The sequence below is a fragment of the Simochromis diagramma genome, unplaced genomic scaffold, assembly GCF_900408965.1.
Source record: "Simochromis diagramma unplaced genomic scaffold, fSimDia1.1 OVJJ01000669.1, whole genome shotgun sequence".
Taxonomy (NCBI): domain Eukaryota; kingdom Metazoa; phylum Chordata; class Actinopteri; order Cichliformes; family Cichlidae; genus Simochromis; species Simochromis diagramma.
Window position 1 is genome coordinate 1,667,889 of NW_024387458.1, and position 16,513 is coordinate 1,684,401.

The 16,513-nt window shown below is 46.1% G+C and overlaps 1 protein-coding gene across 3 annotated transcripts in view; it reads right to left on the minus strand.

Annotated features, from left to right (window-relative positions):
- grid1b (glutamate receptor, ionotropic, delta 1b) overlaps positions 1-16,513 on the minus strand; it is a 558,563-nt gene that overhangs the window by 231,878 nt on the left and 310,172 nt on the right. For all 3 annotated transcript variants that reach the window (XM_040014037.1, XM_040014036.1, XM_040014039.1), the window contains exon 3: positions 12,101-12,385. In XM_040014037.1, coding sequence (XP_039869971.1) covers positions 12,101-12,385 — 285 coding nt within the window. The remainder of the gene's footprint in view (positions 1-12,100; positions 12,386-16,513) is intronic.

A 16,513-nucleotide genomic window follows, 5' to 3' on the forward strand; every position in this document is an offset into this window, starting at 1 on the left:
TATACTTTAATCATTTTCATTTTAATCTGATTCTTTTCAGGCACTTTTGCTTGGATAGAGAGCTCAGTACTCTGGAGAGCTGCGGTTCATCTGATCATTCTTGTCAGTGATGAAACATTCATAAAATGTCAACAGAAGTGCGCAGTATGGTTCAGTCGCACGGCGCCGCGGCACAATGAAAACACGAGCCGTCGTCGCCTTGAATCCACTGAAGAGGAAACACGCTGACTGTTAACGCTCACTTTCCTGCTCTGTTTGTGATGTGAAGAGCAAACACACTGCCATTCATTTACTGTTTGTACAGATGAGGCTGGTGTCATTTTACCTTCTGTTTTTAAATCAAGAGCCACATAAAGCCTGCAACACCACTGAGTGACGCAGCGTTTCATGTTCTCTTTGTCTTTTTTTGTTTATTTAAATTTCAAAGCCAATAATGTATTAATCTCTCAGCCAGTGTCCCCTCAGTGGTGCTGTCATAGTTAGGTATTATTTATGTGACTAGTTCAGTGTGGGGTCATTTAGAGAGAATAAAGGACAACAAAGTCACAAAATCCACCAATCAGGAGTTACCGGGGCAATAAAGACAAGATCTGATAACAGATGAAACCTGGTGGTCACTGTGTGGTACTGCAGGTCAAACAAAGCAGGGAGGGATTTTAATGCTAATGAGTTTCGAGGTTGTTTTGTACGGAGCCCCGCAGGGGACATGGGAGGAAAAAAAATTAAGACGGACTTTTGGGAGATCTCGCAAAAGTTTTGCGAGATCTCGCAAAACAAACTCGGGATCTCGCAAAAGTTTTAGCCGCATTCTTCGGCCTTCGACCTCCCGTTAGCTCGAAGCTAACGGGAGGTCGAGTCCTACTACAGCCGGGAGGAACACCGCTTTCCCGGCACATCGTGCCTCGACCTCCCGGTCGGCTTCGAGCCGGCGTCCGAAGAATGTGGCTAAAACTTTTGCGAGATTGCGAGTTAGTTTTGCGAGATCTCGCAAAAGTCCGTCTTAATTTTTTTTTCTCCCATGTCCCCTGCGGGACTCCGTAGTTTCGGACACATGCAAATCATTTTCCTTTCCCACAGATTGTACACTTTCACACGTGAACCTCAGACAGTCTCCATGCTCGATGTTGTGGCTCAGAGGCCCGAGGACGAGCCTGACTTTGGACAATAATGGAGATTTACAGCACAGACAAATGAGCTACATCATACTTCTCAGTAGGATTATAGTGTTGCTGATTTTGTTTGTGTAATGGGATATGCTGATAAGAAGAAAACATAACGCCATCTGACTTATTATTTAAGTGTGCCGGTCAGCATTTTTGCTGCTGTACAGCTGCCTCGTCTTGTCTTTGCTGCAAATAAGCCGTTACATTAATGTGCAGCTTGTTCCTCTTTGCTGATCCTGAAAATGATTACAAAGCCTGGAGAACAGCAAAGCAACAAATCAGTGTCGTACCAACTTCAGCCGCTACTCTCAGTGCTGTGTTTTTATACTGTGCAGCGTTCCGTGGAAAGACAGGGTGGCTGTCAGAGTGATGAGCACACAGAGGATGAATGCATGTGGAAAACTGAGGGGACAAAAATGATACTGAGATGTGAAAGTCCACACATGTGGGCTCAGGATGAGCCTCACAGTTGTTAATGCAAGTGCAGCCAATGAGAGTCAACATCACCAGTCAAGCCAGATGCTGCCAGTCGGGTTAGTTTAAACAGTGGCCAGGTGAAGTCATCCGCGTGAAGCACAGGTAGAGGTCTATTTTATCCACAGTGCTCCATCGACTCTGCAGTAATGACTGAAATGTGTCTGAATGTCTTTTAGGACCTCAGTAAGTCCGTTTTTCATATTTTTGAACCGTTAGCCGAGGTTTCACTTTATATTTAGCATCTCGTTTTGAGCGGCGGTCCACGGGGAATGTTTTTTATGCTACCTCAATTACAGAAACTGCTTTTGGAAATGAGCTCGAGTCTCTTTATTTCCTCTCTCCTTTCCTCTGGCCAGCAGCTTGTGTGGCCCCGTGAAATACTTTCCACAATTTATTGGCCTCTATCGGGGGTGTTTTACACTGGAAAAGAAAAGAAGAGGTGAGTGTGCTTATTTACCCTCCCACACACACGTACGCTCTCTGGCCTCTGTCGATATCTTTATCAGCGTTTCTCTGCGGGACGGCCGTCTGTTCCGCCTGACAGCTGCCTCTGATTAGGTGTTGATGAAAAACACAGTTTCCCAGAGCGCACTGCAGCTCGGCTGTCCATCCGTGCGCTTGGCCAGCCGGTGTGCGGCCAGCGTGACATTTGGAGTCTGCAGCTTTGATGTGCCTGAGCTGCTGCGTCACGCTCAGTGAAGCCATGCAACGCCGGCCATATTGATACCCACGTAGAAGGGCAGAAATCAATCGTCCACTCTTGTGCTGTGTGTGTGTGTCTTTATCTCCACATCCTTTCTTCTGCCAGCAGCAGGGCTTTAGAAAACCTGCAATACCCCATTTTTCAGGTCGTTACTCTGAATTTGAGAAATAGAAACTCTGACATGTTGCACTCGTTCACCCCGTGGTGGTAAATGCTGGATAAACTCTCGAGGTCAAGGCAACTTTCAATAAGTCAGATGCTATTTGGATACACTGGTTGAATAAATCCTAATGATTTCATTGACCTCTGACCTTTTCTTAAGCATCGCCCTCGCAGGAGTGTCAATCTCCCACAAAGTACTTCTCACTGATGAATAACCCCATGACCCTCCTCGCTCTGCAGCGGCTGGAACATGTAGTCTTTTCATCCTTCCTCTGTTGATGAAGCCTGTTAGACATTTTAAAATAAGACGCTCTCCCTTTTAAAGACGCTGCTGATTAAACTCGAGCAAACATGCGTAACCGCAGAGAAGAAGTGTGAAATTCCTCAGGAGTTTAGTGGAAGCAGACACCGTACGACGCTGGTAAAGAAATAACGCCTTCTTTCACTTTGAAGGTGTCGGAGCAGAATAAAACACAGTAAAGCAGAAAGATTATTATTGTGATAGAGGTGAGGTGCTGAGGCACATGACTGACATCACTGCTGTGAAACTCGGCGTGGGGTTTAGGGCGAGCTCACCAAACTTACCATGTAGTTGCTTCCTAAAAATCTTTTCCTATGACGAGACATTTCTGTCCTGATTGAGTGATGCTTCATCCACGGGGCCTTTACGGTCAAGCAAATGGACCAACACGGTAGGAAACGAAGCAATGAAGGACAAAACGAGGTGACATCGATTTGAAGATATGACGTCTCTGGTTGTTAGCGCCGCGGCCTCACAGGAAGAAGCTGCGGTAAATGATCAGACATGAATGATGATGTCAGATGATGACGCCTCTCTGTGTTTCGTTACGTTCAGGACACCAATCATATGACCCCCTATGAGCAAGCACTTGGTGACAGTGGGGAGGAAAAACTCCCTTTTAACAGGAAGAAACCTCCGGCAGAACCAGGCTCAGGGAGGGGCGGGGCCATCTGCTGTGATTGGTTGGGGTGGGAGAAGGATGACAGGATAAAGACATGCTGTGGAAGAGAGACAGAGGTTAACAATAACTAATGATTCACTGTCTATAAACCCAGAGTGAGTGAAGAAGAAGCACTCGGTGCATCATGGGAAGCCCCCACGCCCTCACGCTGTTTGCAGTCCCCACAGCGGCTCAGACCAGACCAACTTCATTTCTGCGTTGGCTTCCAAACGTGGCCACCAGTGGAGAAGTTTAGGCTGCTGCTGCAGAGCCTTCACAGCAGCCTCAGCTTCTGGAGAAATCTCCAGCAGGGAATTCATCTGGCTCCTCACATCATGCTGGAAGCTCCGGGCTGGCCACTGCAGCTCGCGATGAGGAGCAGAAGATCCCCGAGGAAGTTTTGTGGGAGGGAAGTGAAACTGTGAACACACGCTCAGCTGCACATTTGCACTGAAGCTACGAGGGAAACGATGTCAACACAGCACGGCTGCGCTAATATTTGTTTTAAGAAATGTCTCCCACTCAGACACAACTTTATTATGTGTTGATAAAACATTGTAATTTGTAATAACGTGCAGGGACGTTCCATTAAATTACAGGAGAATTATGCTGTAAGTCGCAGGCTGTGTTATAAAATATTAACGTAAATGTTAAGAATACGGAAATGAAGAAATCTGAGGAAATACAGGGGGTGAAGTATGTGCAGGTAAAATAATAACAGATAAACCAGTCTAGTTAAATATTAATGCAATAAAAAACCTACAGAAAACATCTTCAGCAGTAACTTACATCAATAAATAAAAAATTAATAGGATGTAAAAAAATGATTTTTAAGTCGATGAAATTTGAAAACGTTGGGTGGATGCGGTTACCCAGCAGGAGCACAGGAGATGAGGATGCTGCCTGAGTGCAGTGGGATTATTAAAAACTCATCAGGAGACTAATAACCTTTAATTATTCATCTTCACTGAGATCTTCTACCTGTTTTATGTTTATTTGCTGCCCGTGTTGCAGCTGTCGTCTGTGCCCAAGAATACTCAGAAAAAGAGAGACCTGGTGCCAGGAGAATAACCTCCTCCTAAACGTCAGCAAGACTAAGGAGCTGATCGTGGACTTCACTACAAAGCAGGCGAGGAATTACAAACCCCTCATCATCAGTGGCACGCCAGTGGAGAGAGTGGACAGTTTCCGATACCTGGGTGTCCACATCACTCAGGACCTGTCATGGTCCTGCCACATCAACTCCCTGGTTAAGAAAGCCCGTCAGCGTCTCTTCTTCCTCAGAAGACTTAGAGACTTCCATCTGCCACTGAAGGTGCTCAAGAACTTCTACTCCTGCACCATCGAGAGCGTCCTGACAAACATCTGGCAAACATCTGCACCTGGTTTGGGAACAGCACCAAGCAGGACAGGCGAGATCTGCAAAGAGAGGTGCGCTCAGCCGAACGCATCATTCAATCAGAGCTCCCTGACCTGCTGTCCATCTACACCAAGCGGTGCAAGTCCAAAGCTAGGAAGACTATGATGGACCTCTCCCATCCCAACAACGGACTCTTCTCACTGTTGAGGTCTGGGAAGCGCTTCCGCTCCCTTAAGGCCAAAACAGAGAGACTGAGGAGGAGCTTCTTCCCCCAGGCTATTTGGGGCCTGAACCAGGTGTAGGACTGGACTCTCCCAAACACGTCACTATAAGACTGGACTCTCACACACGTCACCACACGCACCACCACACATTTCCTATAATCCTATAATTCCTATAATTTATAATCCTTATAATCTCTTCTGCTATTTGCACATTCTTTACTGTAAATTAATTTGTAAATTTTTGTAGTAAACTGTAAATTGTAAATATTGTAAAACTTTTCTTCTGTCATTTAATGGTCGGGCATGCTACAAGCATTTCACCCCCATGTCATACTGTGTATGGCTGTGTGTGTGTGACAAATAAAATTTGAATTTGAATTTGAAAAAAACGACTCCCAGCTATCAAAAATAAAAAGTGCACGATGTCTCCTCTTTATTCTGGCTCACGAAGGGCGATTCTTCCACCACGCAGCGTCCTATCACGGCTACGTTTGTGCTGCGAGGCAGCAAACGTCTTACTTATCGCCCTTTAGGACAAAATTGCACCAGAGACGTTTTTTTGAGCTCCGAGGCTTCGGATGGATGAAAAAGTAAAAAAGCGAGGGCGGAAGGAGGCGAGCCAAGGAGCTTCTTTAATCATCATCACGGCCGACTGACAGTCCCGGACGGTCGGTGCGGACTCGGCCAGACAAGCGAACCAAAAAGCCCATCTGCTCCTCGTATCCCTCAACGATGAGCCTCTAATCTGAATAAATGGGCCTCCTCTGCTCGGCTCGCGCTCGTAATGGCCTCGCACGTCACGCAGAGCGAGGAGGAAGAGATGAAGACGAAGAGGGGTTAGTAGACTTGTGCACGTGTTCAAAGTTGGCGTCAAAACTCGTCCTCGAACTTCGACGGGGTCGTAGTCTGTTTGTTTCGCCTTCTTGTTCATTTCCCTCTCTGCTGGACTCGTCCTGCTTTACAGCGCTGCTCATATATTCAGGCGCGATGTTCACCAGCGAAAGACGTTACATGAAATCCATAAAAGGACAGATTTTCAGAGAAACAATGAATGGTTGAGAGAATACAGACTGACAGAAATTAGGGAGGATTAGTATCAACAGGAAAACAAGAGGATCAATACGCGTGTGTGATTAGGTCCAGAGAGCAGGCCTGTCTTTTTCCACGTGTGGCGTAGCAAACCAAATCTGCCCTCTGAAAGGACGATTACGTTTGAATGGAAAACCGATAAAAGCTGGACGGCGATGAGGAATCTGCGCACTGTGAGGAAGCACTACTGACAGAAAACGACGTACCAGCGGCTGAGCAACATTGCGGTCTGGCAAAGCTCACTGGACGTGTGGGCTGAACGTGTGCCAAGTGTCAATTCCACTTTCGTTTAGGCTCAAAAATGGCAGCGTAAACATCAATTTGCTCCGAAATCTTCTGCCAAAATCCATTTTTTCTGAAGGAACGGGCGATGATTACACGTCACGTCCTTGAATTTGCTGTTCACTCATATTTGAAGGTTTTGAAGTCACATCAGAGAGAAAGGAAAAGTCCCCACGGTCCACTTATTGATGTGGCCTTCTGAGCCTGAGCCAGAGCGTCGCTGGACGCCGCTGGATGCTGCTGACCGCCGCTGACCGCCGCTGACCGCCGCTGACCGCCGCTGACCGCCGCTGACCGTTCACAGCTCTGTGAGCAGCGGCTTGCGTCGCTTCCAGGTGAACAGACATAAACCACAAAAGTACGAATGGATCTCTGAGCTTTTCGAATAAACTGAGCAAATAAACCTGCAAAGCCTGAAATCAGCTCATTCATCACAAAAAGTTAACTTAGAAATAAAGACACAAAACACAAAGCGTGAGGCAGACGAGACGCAGCTGAAACCTCGGGCGTGCAAACACTGAATTCAAACCCAGAAACGTCCAGCCGCTGTAACGATGATCGATATGCACACAGCCGCTCCGCACACACTCCGACGCCGCCTCGACTAATTGGTAAGCGGTGCGGTGGGATCACGCAGCGCGGCGTGTCTCCGCCGCACCAAACACCGAAAACATTCAGTGTTGTCTCACTTAAAAGATCCTCCACAGGCTGTTCCCAGCTACCTTTGAAGTGAGCTCTTCACTTCCATTTAACAACTGAATAAACAGCAAACAGGCCGATTAAAGAGCTGCGAGCTGCTGTGTCACTGACACAATTAAAGATTCATTTACAGAGGATTGTAAAGACGCTTTTATGACACTGAATCTGTGGATGGGAAACATCACACTGTCACATCTGTCAACACGTTACGTCTGAAGCCGGCAGAGCTCAGAGTGAACGTTATCATCCAGTCTAATCTTTCATGTTTCATTTACTAAAGTTTGAGCTCACAGCGCTGCCGTGTCATGTCTCTGCATCCTCGACATCCACAACCCGTGCACGGCCACCAAAACAGTCACACTGTGTTTATTACAAGTCTGGCCCCTATTTTGGGCCAATCAAAACTCTTACATGACGGTGACTCATCTCATCCATCTGTCGTGGAATAACTGGCTTCTCTCAGAGTGCAGTAAACATGTCTGTCGTGCAGCGCGGCGTATTAGTCAGCTGGCGAGCACCCATTCAAAGCCCGAGCCAGTTAAATAGGAGTTTGGGTCATTACAGGGTCCTCGGAAAACTGTTGTTCCCTGTAATGTTCCCAAAAAGTCTGAGAACAGCTGAATTAGTCTGCTGTTACAGTAAAGGGACAGAGCAGTGCGATTCACAGCTTTGTTTATTCTAAGAACTGCAAGAAGAATCAAATTTCCTCTGTTTTCTTTCCAAGCTGAATTTCTACAACACAAGAGAAAAAACATTTCCAGCTCCATGCTCTTAAACTTAGAGTAGCTTTGCATGATTTCCAGCTCAAACACACCCCGACTCGTTTCACACAGGGCCTCGGTGATGGAGGCGGAGCCTTCTTTGACATCATACGGATCAGACACTGCTATCCATACTTTTCCTTCATGTCGTGGTACAGCGCTGGAGGAAGGACAGAAGCCAGCCTGTGCTATAACTTCATTACGGCTGGAGTGGAAGCAGCAGGAATTTTAAAGCCTGGATAAATAGATTCAGCCGGCGTGGCTTGGTGCCACTACAGAGGGAGAGAAGAGTGTTTTTGCAATTTTAGCAAAGCGCACCTTTACCTCCTCACGTGATGGTAATTACAACATTCCACGTGAAATGATGCGTCTACTATCAAACATGCTTTCAAATCAGTGAAATCTGAAAGCTTCTCAAACCTTCAGAAACTCTTCGAGGAATCGTTGGGTTGGTTCAGCGAGGAGTGAAAATCCATCAGCTTCTTTCACACAGTTATCCAGCAAGTTATTAACAGGAGAACATGATGCAATTAACTGACAGCTGTCTCCCTGTGTCCTCTCTAAAGTCCAGTTTGGTAAAACAAAAACATCAATGCAGCCCGTTTGTGGTTGAATTGCGCCCATGCTTTTACTCCTTTCTCATGTCTCCAGTCCTCAAGACCTAATGGTTTTCCCAGCTTTTGCTCCCCTTGGAGCTCCGCCTTATTACATTTTGTCACATATAATGTCATCAGCCGGCGTGATCCTCGACAGCTCGTCCATTTGTTCACCTCCTGCAGCCACGGACAAACTCTGCGCTCGGCACTGACAGCGCTGTTTTGTGAGGGAGTCCCCGCTGACCCGAGCCGGATCAGAGGTTCACTCGGAGCTCTCATCGCTCGACCTGATGCTTGTTCATATCAGCTGCAGGGCAGCTTCGCAGCAGAGCACGGCATCCGTTAAATCTGTCCAAAGACCGGGGCTTTTACACCCCCTGACTGTCTTCACTAGTCACAGCAAAAAGCAGAAGAAAAAAACGGAAACACCGGCACATGGCTGGTGGGTTTTTGTACTCGAGGCTCTATTTCTTTCAGTTTTTTCCTTTTGTGTGGAAAACTGGAGAACCGGCCCCAACGTTACCGTTCAGGTGCTTCGAGCCCCGACGATGGAGTCTGATCAGATTTATTCATCTGATTTATTCTGTTATTCGAATTCTCACATTCATTCCACTATTCAGCCAACTGCAGCAACGCGATCGGCAGAAATGACAACAATAAGCCGAACGCTGCAACATTACAGGGAGAGCAAACAAAATCATAATGAAAACATCAGAGTGCAGCGTCTTCACAAAGTGTCCGGCTGTTACGTGCGCCGTGTTCGCTTTGTGGCGCCGAGCTTTGCTGTGATATGGAAGCTATTAAAAGGAAGAGGCGGCGACAGCTCGTGCTCACTGACAACATTATAAATGATCCACTAATACTTTTTCACATCGTCCAGTTGCACGCGGTGCGCTAACTAATGCAAGCCTTTCACTCGGAGCAACGTTCAGAGTCACAACCGTGGCAGCCATGCTAAGGTTGGGGTGGTTCCTGTCACATGGACGGTTTAGTGTTGAGGAAGTGCAGCCAGCACGTGTTGCAGCCTGTGACAGCTCCACGCTCTGCAGGACTTTCTGTACTGAACCCTAACCCTCCCTCCACGATGGGAGGTGTTCCAAACCCAAAGCTGCTGGGACAAATGACTTGCAAATATCATAAAATCACATTTTATATAAAACAGAGAAAACATATTAAATCCTTAAAGTGAGAAAATTTACCGTAATTAGCTGAAAAATGTTCGTCCAGCTGTTTCCTTTTAGCACTACTTCATTTCTGCCCCCATTACATTTATTTATTTTAGATTTTACTGCTTTCATCAAATTCAGCTAATATTTTGTATGAAATATGAGTTTTCTATGTGGTGTTATAAGATCTGACGTTTATGAGATTTGGTAAGCATGGTTGTTATTTACATTTTACAAAGCGTCCCATCTTTTCTGAAGATGCAAAAGTCTGTTAAATCCATCCTTTAGTGGATCGTCTACACCAGGGTCAGCAACCTTTTACACCCAAAGAGCCGTTTGGACCCAGTTTCCATGGAAAAGAAAACACTGGGAGCTGCAAATACTTTTTGCATCTAAAATGAAGAAAACACTGTTATTGCTTTTGTCCTTTATGCTTTGTATAAACACCTAAAGTGTGTTGCTTATCAAATCCATGAAGTGCTACAGAGAAAATTTTATTTTATTTATGTAATGAACACATTTTGAACTCTTAAAATTAAAAAGTTTAACTTAAATTATTCATAGACCAAACAAAAGCTGTAGTGAGCCGTCATCCTTATATCACCTTTGGGATTTCGCAGCCTGTAGCGGAGCCTTGACCTGAATTTTAAAAAATCATTGGAAAAAAAATCACTCAACTGCTAAAAAAATGAAAAATAAATATCTGCAAAATATCTGAATAAATATTTATTTCACCTGGTTAATGTGTCTGTCGGGGCGTGGTCTGCAGCGCCGCTGACCACCCTGAACCTACCAAGCCAACCAATCACCGTCTCTGAGGTCTGTGAAGTTTCTGTATGAAGTAATACTGCAGGTAGTTTTGAAACAGGTATTTGAGAAAGCACGTCTGCAGCTGCGTTACGCTGTGCAGCTGCGTTACGCTGTGCAGCTGCGTTACGCTGTGCAGCTGCGTTACGCTGTGCAGCTGCGTTACGCTGTGCAGCTGCACGTTTGCCTTTTGGTCTCATTCTTCACTGAGTCGCCGGTTCGTTAATAAAGGATTCAGATCCTGGCCTGCAGTTACTGATGCACTTACTCTAAATCACTCTGGATAAGAGTATCCGAGAAGCTAAATGCCTGCATCTGTCTATATCCTTATATTGTAATTGCCACCATCCTCTATTGATTACGCTCAAAAATCCATTGAGCCTAATGTGATTTCATTAAGATACAGTCCAACCGAGCCATTCCAAACAAATCCGGCGGGCAGCAGAGTCGATCTAAAAAAGTTTTTGTTCCAGCATTCTGACGCAGACACATCGAAAATCGTTTAAGTAGTCGGGAGTTATTCCTAATGGTTTTCCAATTCTATGTCGACATGCGTCCCATGTGAGTAACGGGAGGTAAATGTTAAACAAAAGCAGAGAGGCTATAGCTGAAAGCAACTTTTGGAAACAGAGTTTTGAACTGAAATCCATTTTTGTTCAGATGAACAAGGTTATTTGTGTTCTTGAAATAAAATGATACCGCCGGCTATAAAGAGATCACACTCTCAAACGCTGCAGTTTGATGCTGTTTGCATTACGAAGCCCAAAAATAGATGGAGTAGCTGTGACTGCCAGAGGGAGCAATCCAGGCACGTATCACACAGTGTAAAAGAGCAGGTTACTCATCAAGGAGCCGTGGCCCCACGCTACGATACTTGGTCTGAGGTAGGGCATTAAAGGATCCTCACCGCTGAAACCCAAAGGAGAAACAGGCACCCAGCAGAGTTCAAATACCAACAGCCTCATCTCCGCAGCAGCAAGAAATACAGTCAGACATCTAGAAATAAGACTACCAACAGATTCCAAGAATATAATGCAATGTTTTTGGGGAAAATTCCACTGATGTTTTAGCATTAAGGAGGAAAAATCAGCACATGAAGCTGCAAATCCCACAGCATCGAATCCATCACTGAGGGAAAAGTGCAAATCTTCACACTGGAAGATTAAACAAGGCTTGCAGAAAGCTGAGAAAGCGAGCCAATTAAAGCTGCCACTGACGCTGGAAGTGGAGAAGTTTGATGTTCTCCACGAGGCTGCAGCTGTTCATATAACCAGCAGCGTTACCACATTTGACAGATTTCAGCAGGATCAGGATCAGTTTGATCCCAAACGAGACCACAGCTTCCAACAGTTCCATTCATGCCCCTAAACCTGGGGTGGCCAACTCCAGGCCTCGAGGGCCGGTGTCCTGCAGGTTTTAGATCTCACCCTGGGTCAGCACACCTGAATCACATGATTAGTTCATTATCAGGCCTCTGGAGAACTTCAGGACATTTAAATCAGCTGTGCTGGATCAAGGACACATCTAAAACCTGTAGGACGCCGACCCTCGAGGCCTGGACTTCCCCACCCCTGCTGTAAGCTTTCTGTGTGGCTCAATCAAAGACCATTAACAGGAACTTAAAACGACATAATCATCCGCTCACTCACCGTACTCGATGTCATAAAACACGATGAACTTCTGCCAGCGCAGCTCCTCCACCAGCGTCAGCATGACGTCGTTGAGGCGTACGGGCGGCCGGGCGGCCAGCGTGTAGCGCTGCCCGCCGGGGCTCGGGTTGAACTGGCAGGCAGTGCGAGGAGATCCTTCGCTGTTCCTCTGGATGTACAGGTGTGGGATGTGCATGGCGTCCGTCAGGGACTGCAGGGCGCTCGCTGAGGCGCAGCCAGTAGAGGTCACCAACGCCAGGATGCCCTGGTTCATCAGCTCACAGGCTGGAAGGGGGGAAGGAAAATGGAAAAGTGAGCTTTGGTAGACAAATTATAAATTATGAACTTATATATTTATAAACTGCAACATAACCAGAAACATTATTTGAAAATCTGGAGCAACCACAAAGGCTGCAAAGAGTCCTGCAGAAGCCCAGCTCTAATTTTAAAAAATGCCTCCACCTGTTGTTGCTTTCCGCTCTGAAAATTAGGCCACATAAATCTAGAAGAAAGCCTGACAGGTAGCACTAATGTTCACCCTGCCCTGACCTACTTTGAACTCTTAAACCTGCTTTCTGCTTTTCAGGCAGGAGAGTCGGTACGGATGATTAAACAGGCCACATATCCACTCTGCTAAGGCTAAGTTAAAGGTTAAAATGCGGCTGGCCTCACTGGCTTGACTGGCAGATTCATCGGAATCATGTGAGGACCACCCGCTCAGCTGTCCAACCATCAACCAACTGCCAATAAACCCGAGCGAATACTGCACACACTACAATATCCCGCACATAAGAATACACTAAACGACACATTGAGAAGAAAATACAGGCTCTCATAAACCATCCTGTGAAGACACGAGCCAATCAGATCAGCACCTAGGGTTTCAGAGCCAACCCCCTCGCCTCGTCCTCCCAACCTCCAAGTACGATGAATTCATTGATGTTAATAAACTTTATTAAGGAAAAATGTGTTTTTTGAGTTCTTTTAAAATCCATCCATTCTCTTCTGCTTATCGCCTATCCCAGCGGTGACAGGACGAGAAGCGGAGTACACCTGTACAGGTCTTCAGTCTGTCGCTGGGCTCACACAGACAGACACACTCAAACATTAACCCCACTACCTGCATGTGTCTGGACTGTGGGAGGAAGCTGGAGTAACCCACGGCAGCCAAAGCTCTGGTCAGATGGTGGATTTGAAGCCCGAACCTTCGTCAAGTTTCAGGACCACGGACAGCACGCAGGCGTGATCCATGAGCTCTATCACATGACTGTTTCTACTGTTGGACCTGATTCAGCTGCAGGCACTTTGACAGTACATGAAATATAGATCACAGATACGTGCACAACACTCCTCCGTGAAATCTGCACATCCAGTTTTCACTAAACGCCCCCAGAAGGCCAAGGGCTACACTAAAACTTTGATGTTTTATCAAATCAAATAACAAGTGCATTGCAAAGATCTCTCCATGTCCTGTCGTATGATTTATTATTCGATATTGTTTCTTGACACTTTTCTTCAAGGTCTGCTTTGACATTGGGCGCTAACAATGAAGGTCAAAGTCCATTAAAACCAAAATGAAAATGATATCTTGAGAACTGTGGACGTCAGGCTCCCTGTGAAAGATGTGACGCTACAGTAAAGAGCATAGAAACAAAGGTTTGTCAGTCCGGTTGGTTTTATCTCTTTAAGTCAGTTGTCTTGATCCAAGTCTACAGTCTTACATCAGAGCCTGTCAGTTACTGAAGCCCGTTTCCATCCTACAGACTCTTACTGCCAGACAACAGTAAGTATGTATGATGTATGTATGACATACGTTTATATTCTTTTCTGCTTGCGACGAACCGGCTGCTCCCGTCCTGTTTGTAAATGACTCACAGCTGTCATGTCGCATTGAAATGAAGTTCCAGCACAAGTGTAGCAGCAGCATCACCCCCGGGGCTGCATGAACCTTTGACCTCTGGCTTATCACCGGGTTTGTGCAGTTGTACCACTCTCTTCATCATTTCCCTACAAACCCCGACAGAACAGGCCTCCCTATCAATCCTTCCCTTTCAGACTTCTCCCTGCATCCTCTCGTAACACATTAAGCTGTCCAAACTACATGAGCTGCCATGTTTTCTGAACGCAACATAAAATCTACTCTCTGATGCAGCAGCCACCCCCTCCAGGGACTGTGTCTTCACTAAATCTGCTGCCATCATCCGGTGCTTCCACGCTTTCTGCTGCCCTCTCCCTGCTGAAAAATGTTTGGGATCAGGACCCGTGAGGAATGAAATCCAATCGAGCGTCTGCCAGATAAACGTCCCGAGGGTTTTCATGCTAGCGCTCTGCTATGTTTCCAGGTTTGTTGAAATCTCTCAAAAAAGACTAATTTTACTCCCTAAGAAGACCTGACGCTTCATCTGAGCACAAGGACCATGTGCACCCTTCATTTATCCCCCCACTAAGACTTTGGCGAGATTAATGCAAAAGTCTCCAACTCTTCACTTCATCCACTAACACTGTCATATAATAGCTGCGTTTTTGTTGTGAAATTTCAACTTTTTTTGTCTCTTTGCTGCTGACGTGACCCCTAAAATCTGCACTGTTTCCAGTCCAGCCTCCAAACACCCGTGAAGCTCTCGCTCTCTAAGTGAAACTGTCTCATCTGAGCTCTGCTTCCTACTGAGACAGTTGCTCTCTGTATTTTTCCATCCTCAGACAGCGACACTATCGTCTCCTACCTCACCTCTCTACATTTAAAATCACCTGTTAACAAAGATGTGGAGCTCAAAAATCCTCCTTTTCCACAGTGCTGAGGCAGCACAGAGGACCCAGCTAATGGTTCCCTCTGAGCTCTTCCCCTGTTTGAACGAGGTACATCAAACCCTGTTCCGACCACAGAAGTCAGAGCAGGAGGCCAAACTGCAGACGGCACGGTTTAAGTTTCCTGAAAGCCCTGATTTCTTCAGCTTCGCATGAACTAATTTAATGTTTGCACGATGTCACAGTTAATCATCCATAACTTCATCTGTACGGCGAGTTACAAAATGAATTTCAAACTTTGACGTTTGAATAAAAGCCACACATAAAGAAAAGCAGACATGTTTGAACATACAGCACACACGTCCACACTCACAGTTTCAAACTAAGGCCCAGAACAAAGGGTAAGAGCTAACCTGTAAAGATCTGTTGTTTAAAACAAATCCCAGAATCTGTGGAGGAGGAGACCCGGTTAGAGGATCGGAGGGCAGCATTTCAGACGGGGTGCAGTGAGAAGCTGCACTCAGGCCCAGTGTAAAGTGCAGAAGAGTTATTTTGAGCCGTGAATCATGCAAAGCTACTTCAGGACAGTCAGCAGTGAGCAGCACAGGTGCCCTTTAAGTGTTGGGATTTGTTAAACAGAGCAATAAATCATACTTGGGAGAGCATGTTGCATGAAAACAAACACTGGGGTTAAGAGAGACCGTAAATTTTGCTGGTTTGAAGGTTCATTAAAATGCGTCTCCACTTAGCATTTATATTCAGGGCAGAAATATGCCTCACCCAGAGCACACTGACTGCTGATGGCAGCTTACAGCGTTTTTTAGGAGACAGGATGTGGGAGGGGTTTAAAATGGACATCCTGTTGCAAATCAAAGCAAGAAGTCAGGATAGATAAAAGTCCATGTGGATTATTTTGGAACATATTAAGACTGCAGCGGTTTGAGAACAAGATTTTCTTTCCTATAGATGCTGCAAAGTAAAACTATGTGCTTCCTGGTGGATCTTCAGTTATTCTGACTGCTTAAAGGTGCCAGCTCCTTTCAGACGATTTATTTTCACACATACTTTCTTTGAAATGTCATCTGAGGCTACACGGAGATGTTTTCCCTCCCGCCTTCTCCTCCGACACTTAGACAGCCGTAGTTTAAACCTCTCGGAAAGCCTTGGTCTCCGGTTAGAGCCCAACTTTCTCTGCAGGAGAAGATCTGTCCAGACTGAAAGGTCAGGAGATGCTCCAAAGGGCAGCAGGCATGTTATGACTGAGCACTCACCGGGGGAAATGTGAAAAATGCTGCTGGGGTAGAAGAGCGTAAAGCACAGCCAGGTAGTCCTCCACAGAGGGAGAAAAAGGAAATGGCGTAGCAGAACAGCTGGCTGGTCACAGGGACCCTGCTTCTTAATGTTTGACGAATGAAATTTGGCTGAACTCGGGCTGAATGTCTCCGAGCTGCGAACAAACGGAGGACGGGGGAGAGATCATCAACATTCAGCCAATTTCTGCATGAAATTCATCTTTATTAACAGAACAGCGTTCAAGTCCTGCTTCGTCAGCATCCGACAGCTCGGAGAAGCGATGACGGGGCAGTAACGGCACCAACAAAATGGAAATAGTTTCCGAGATAATGAGACAAATGTCGCCGCCGTGAAAATGGAGCTAATGAACTTGCA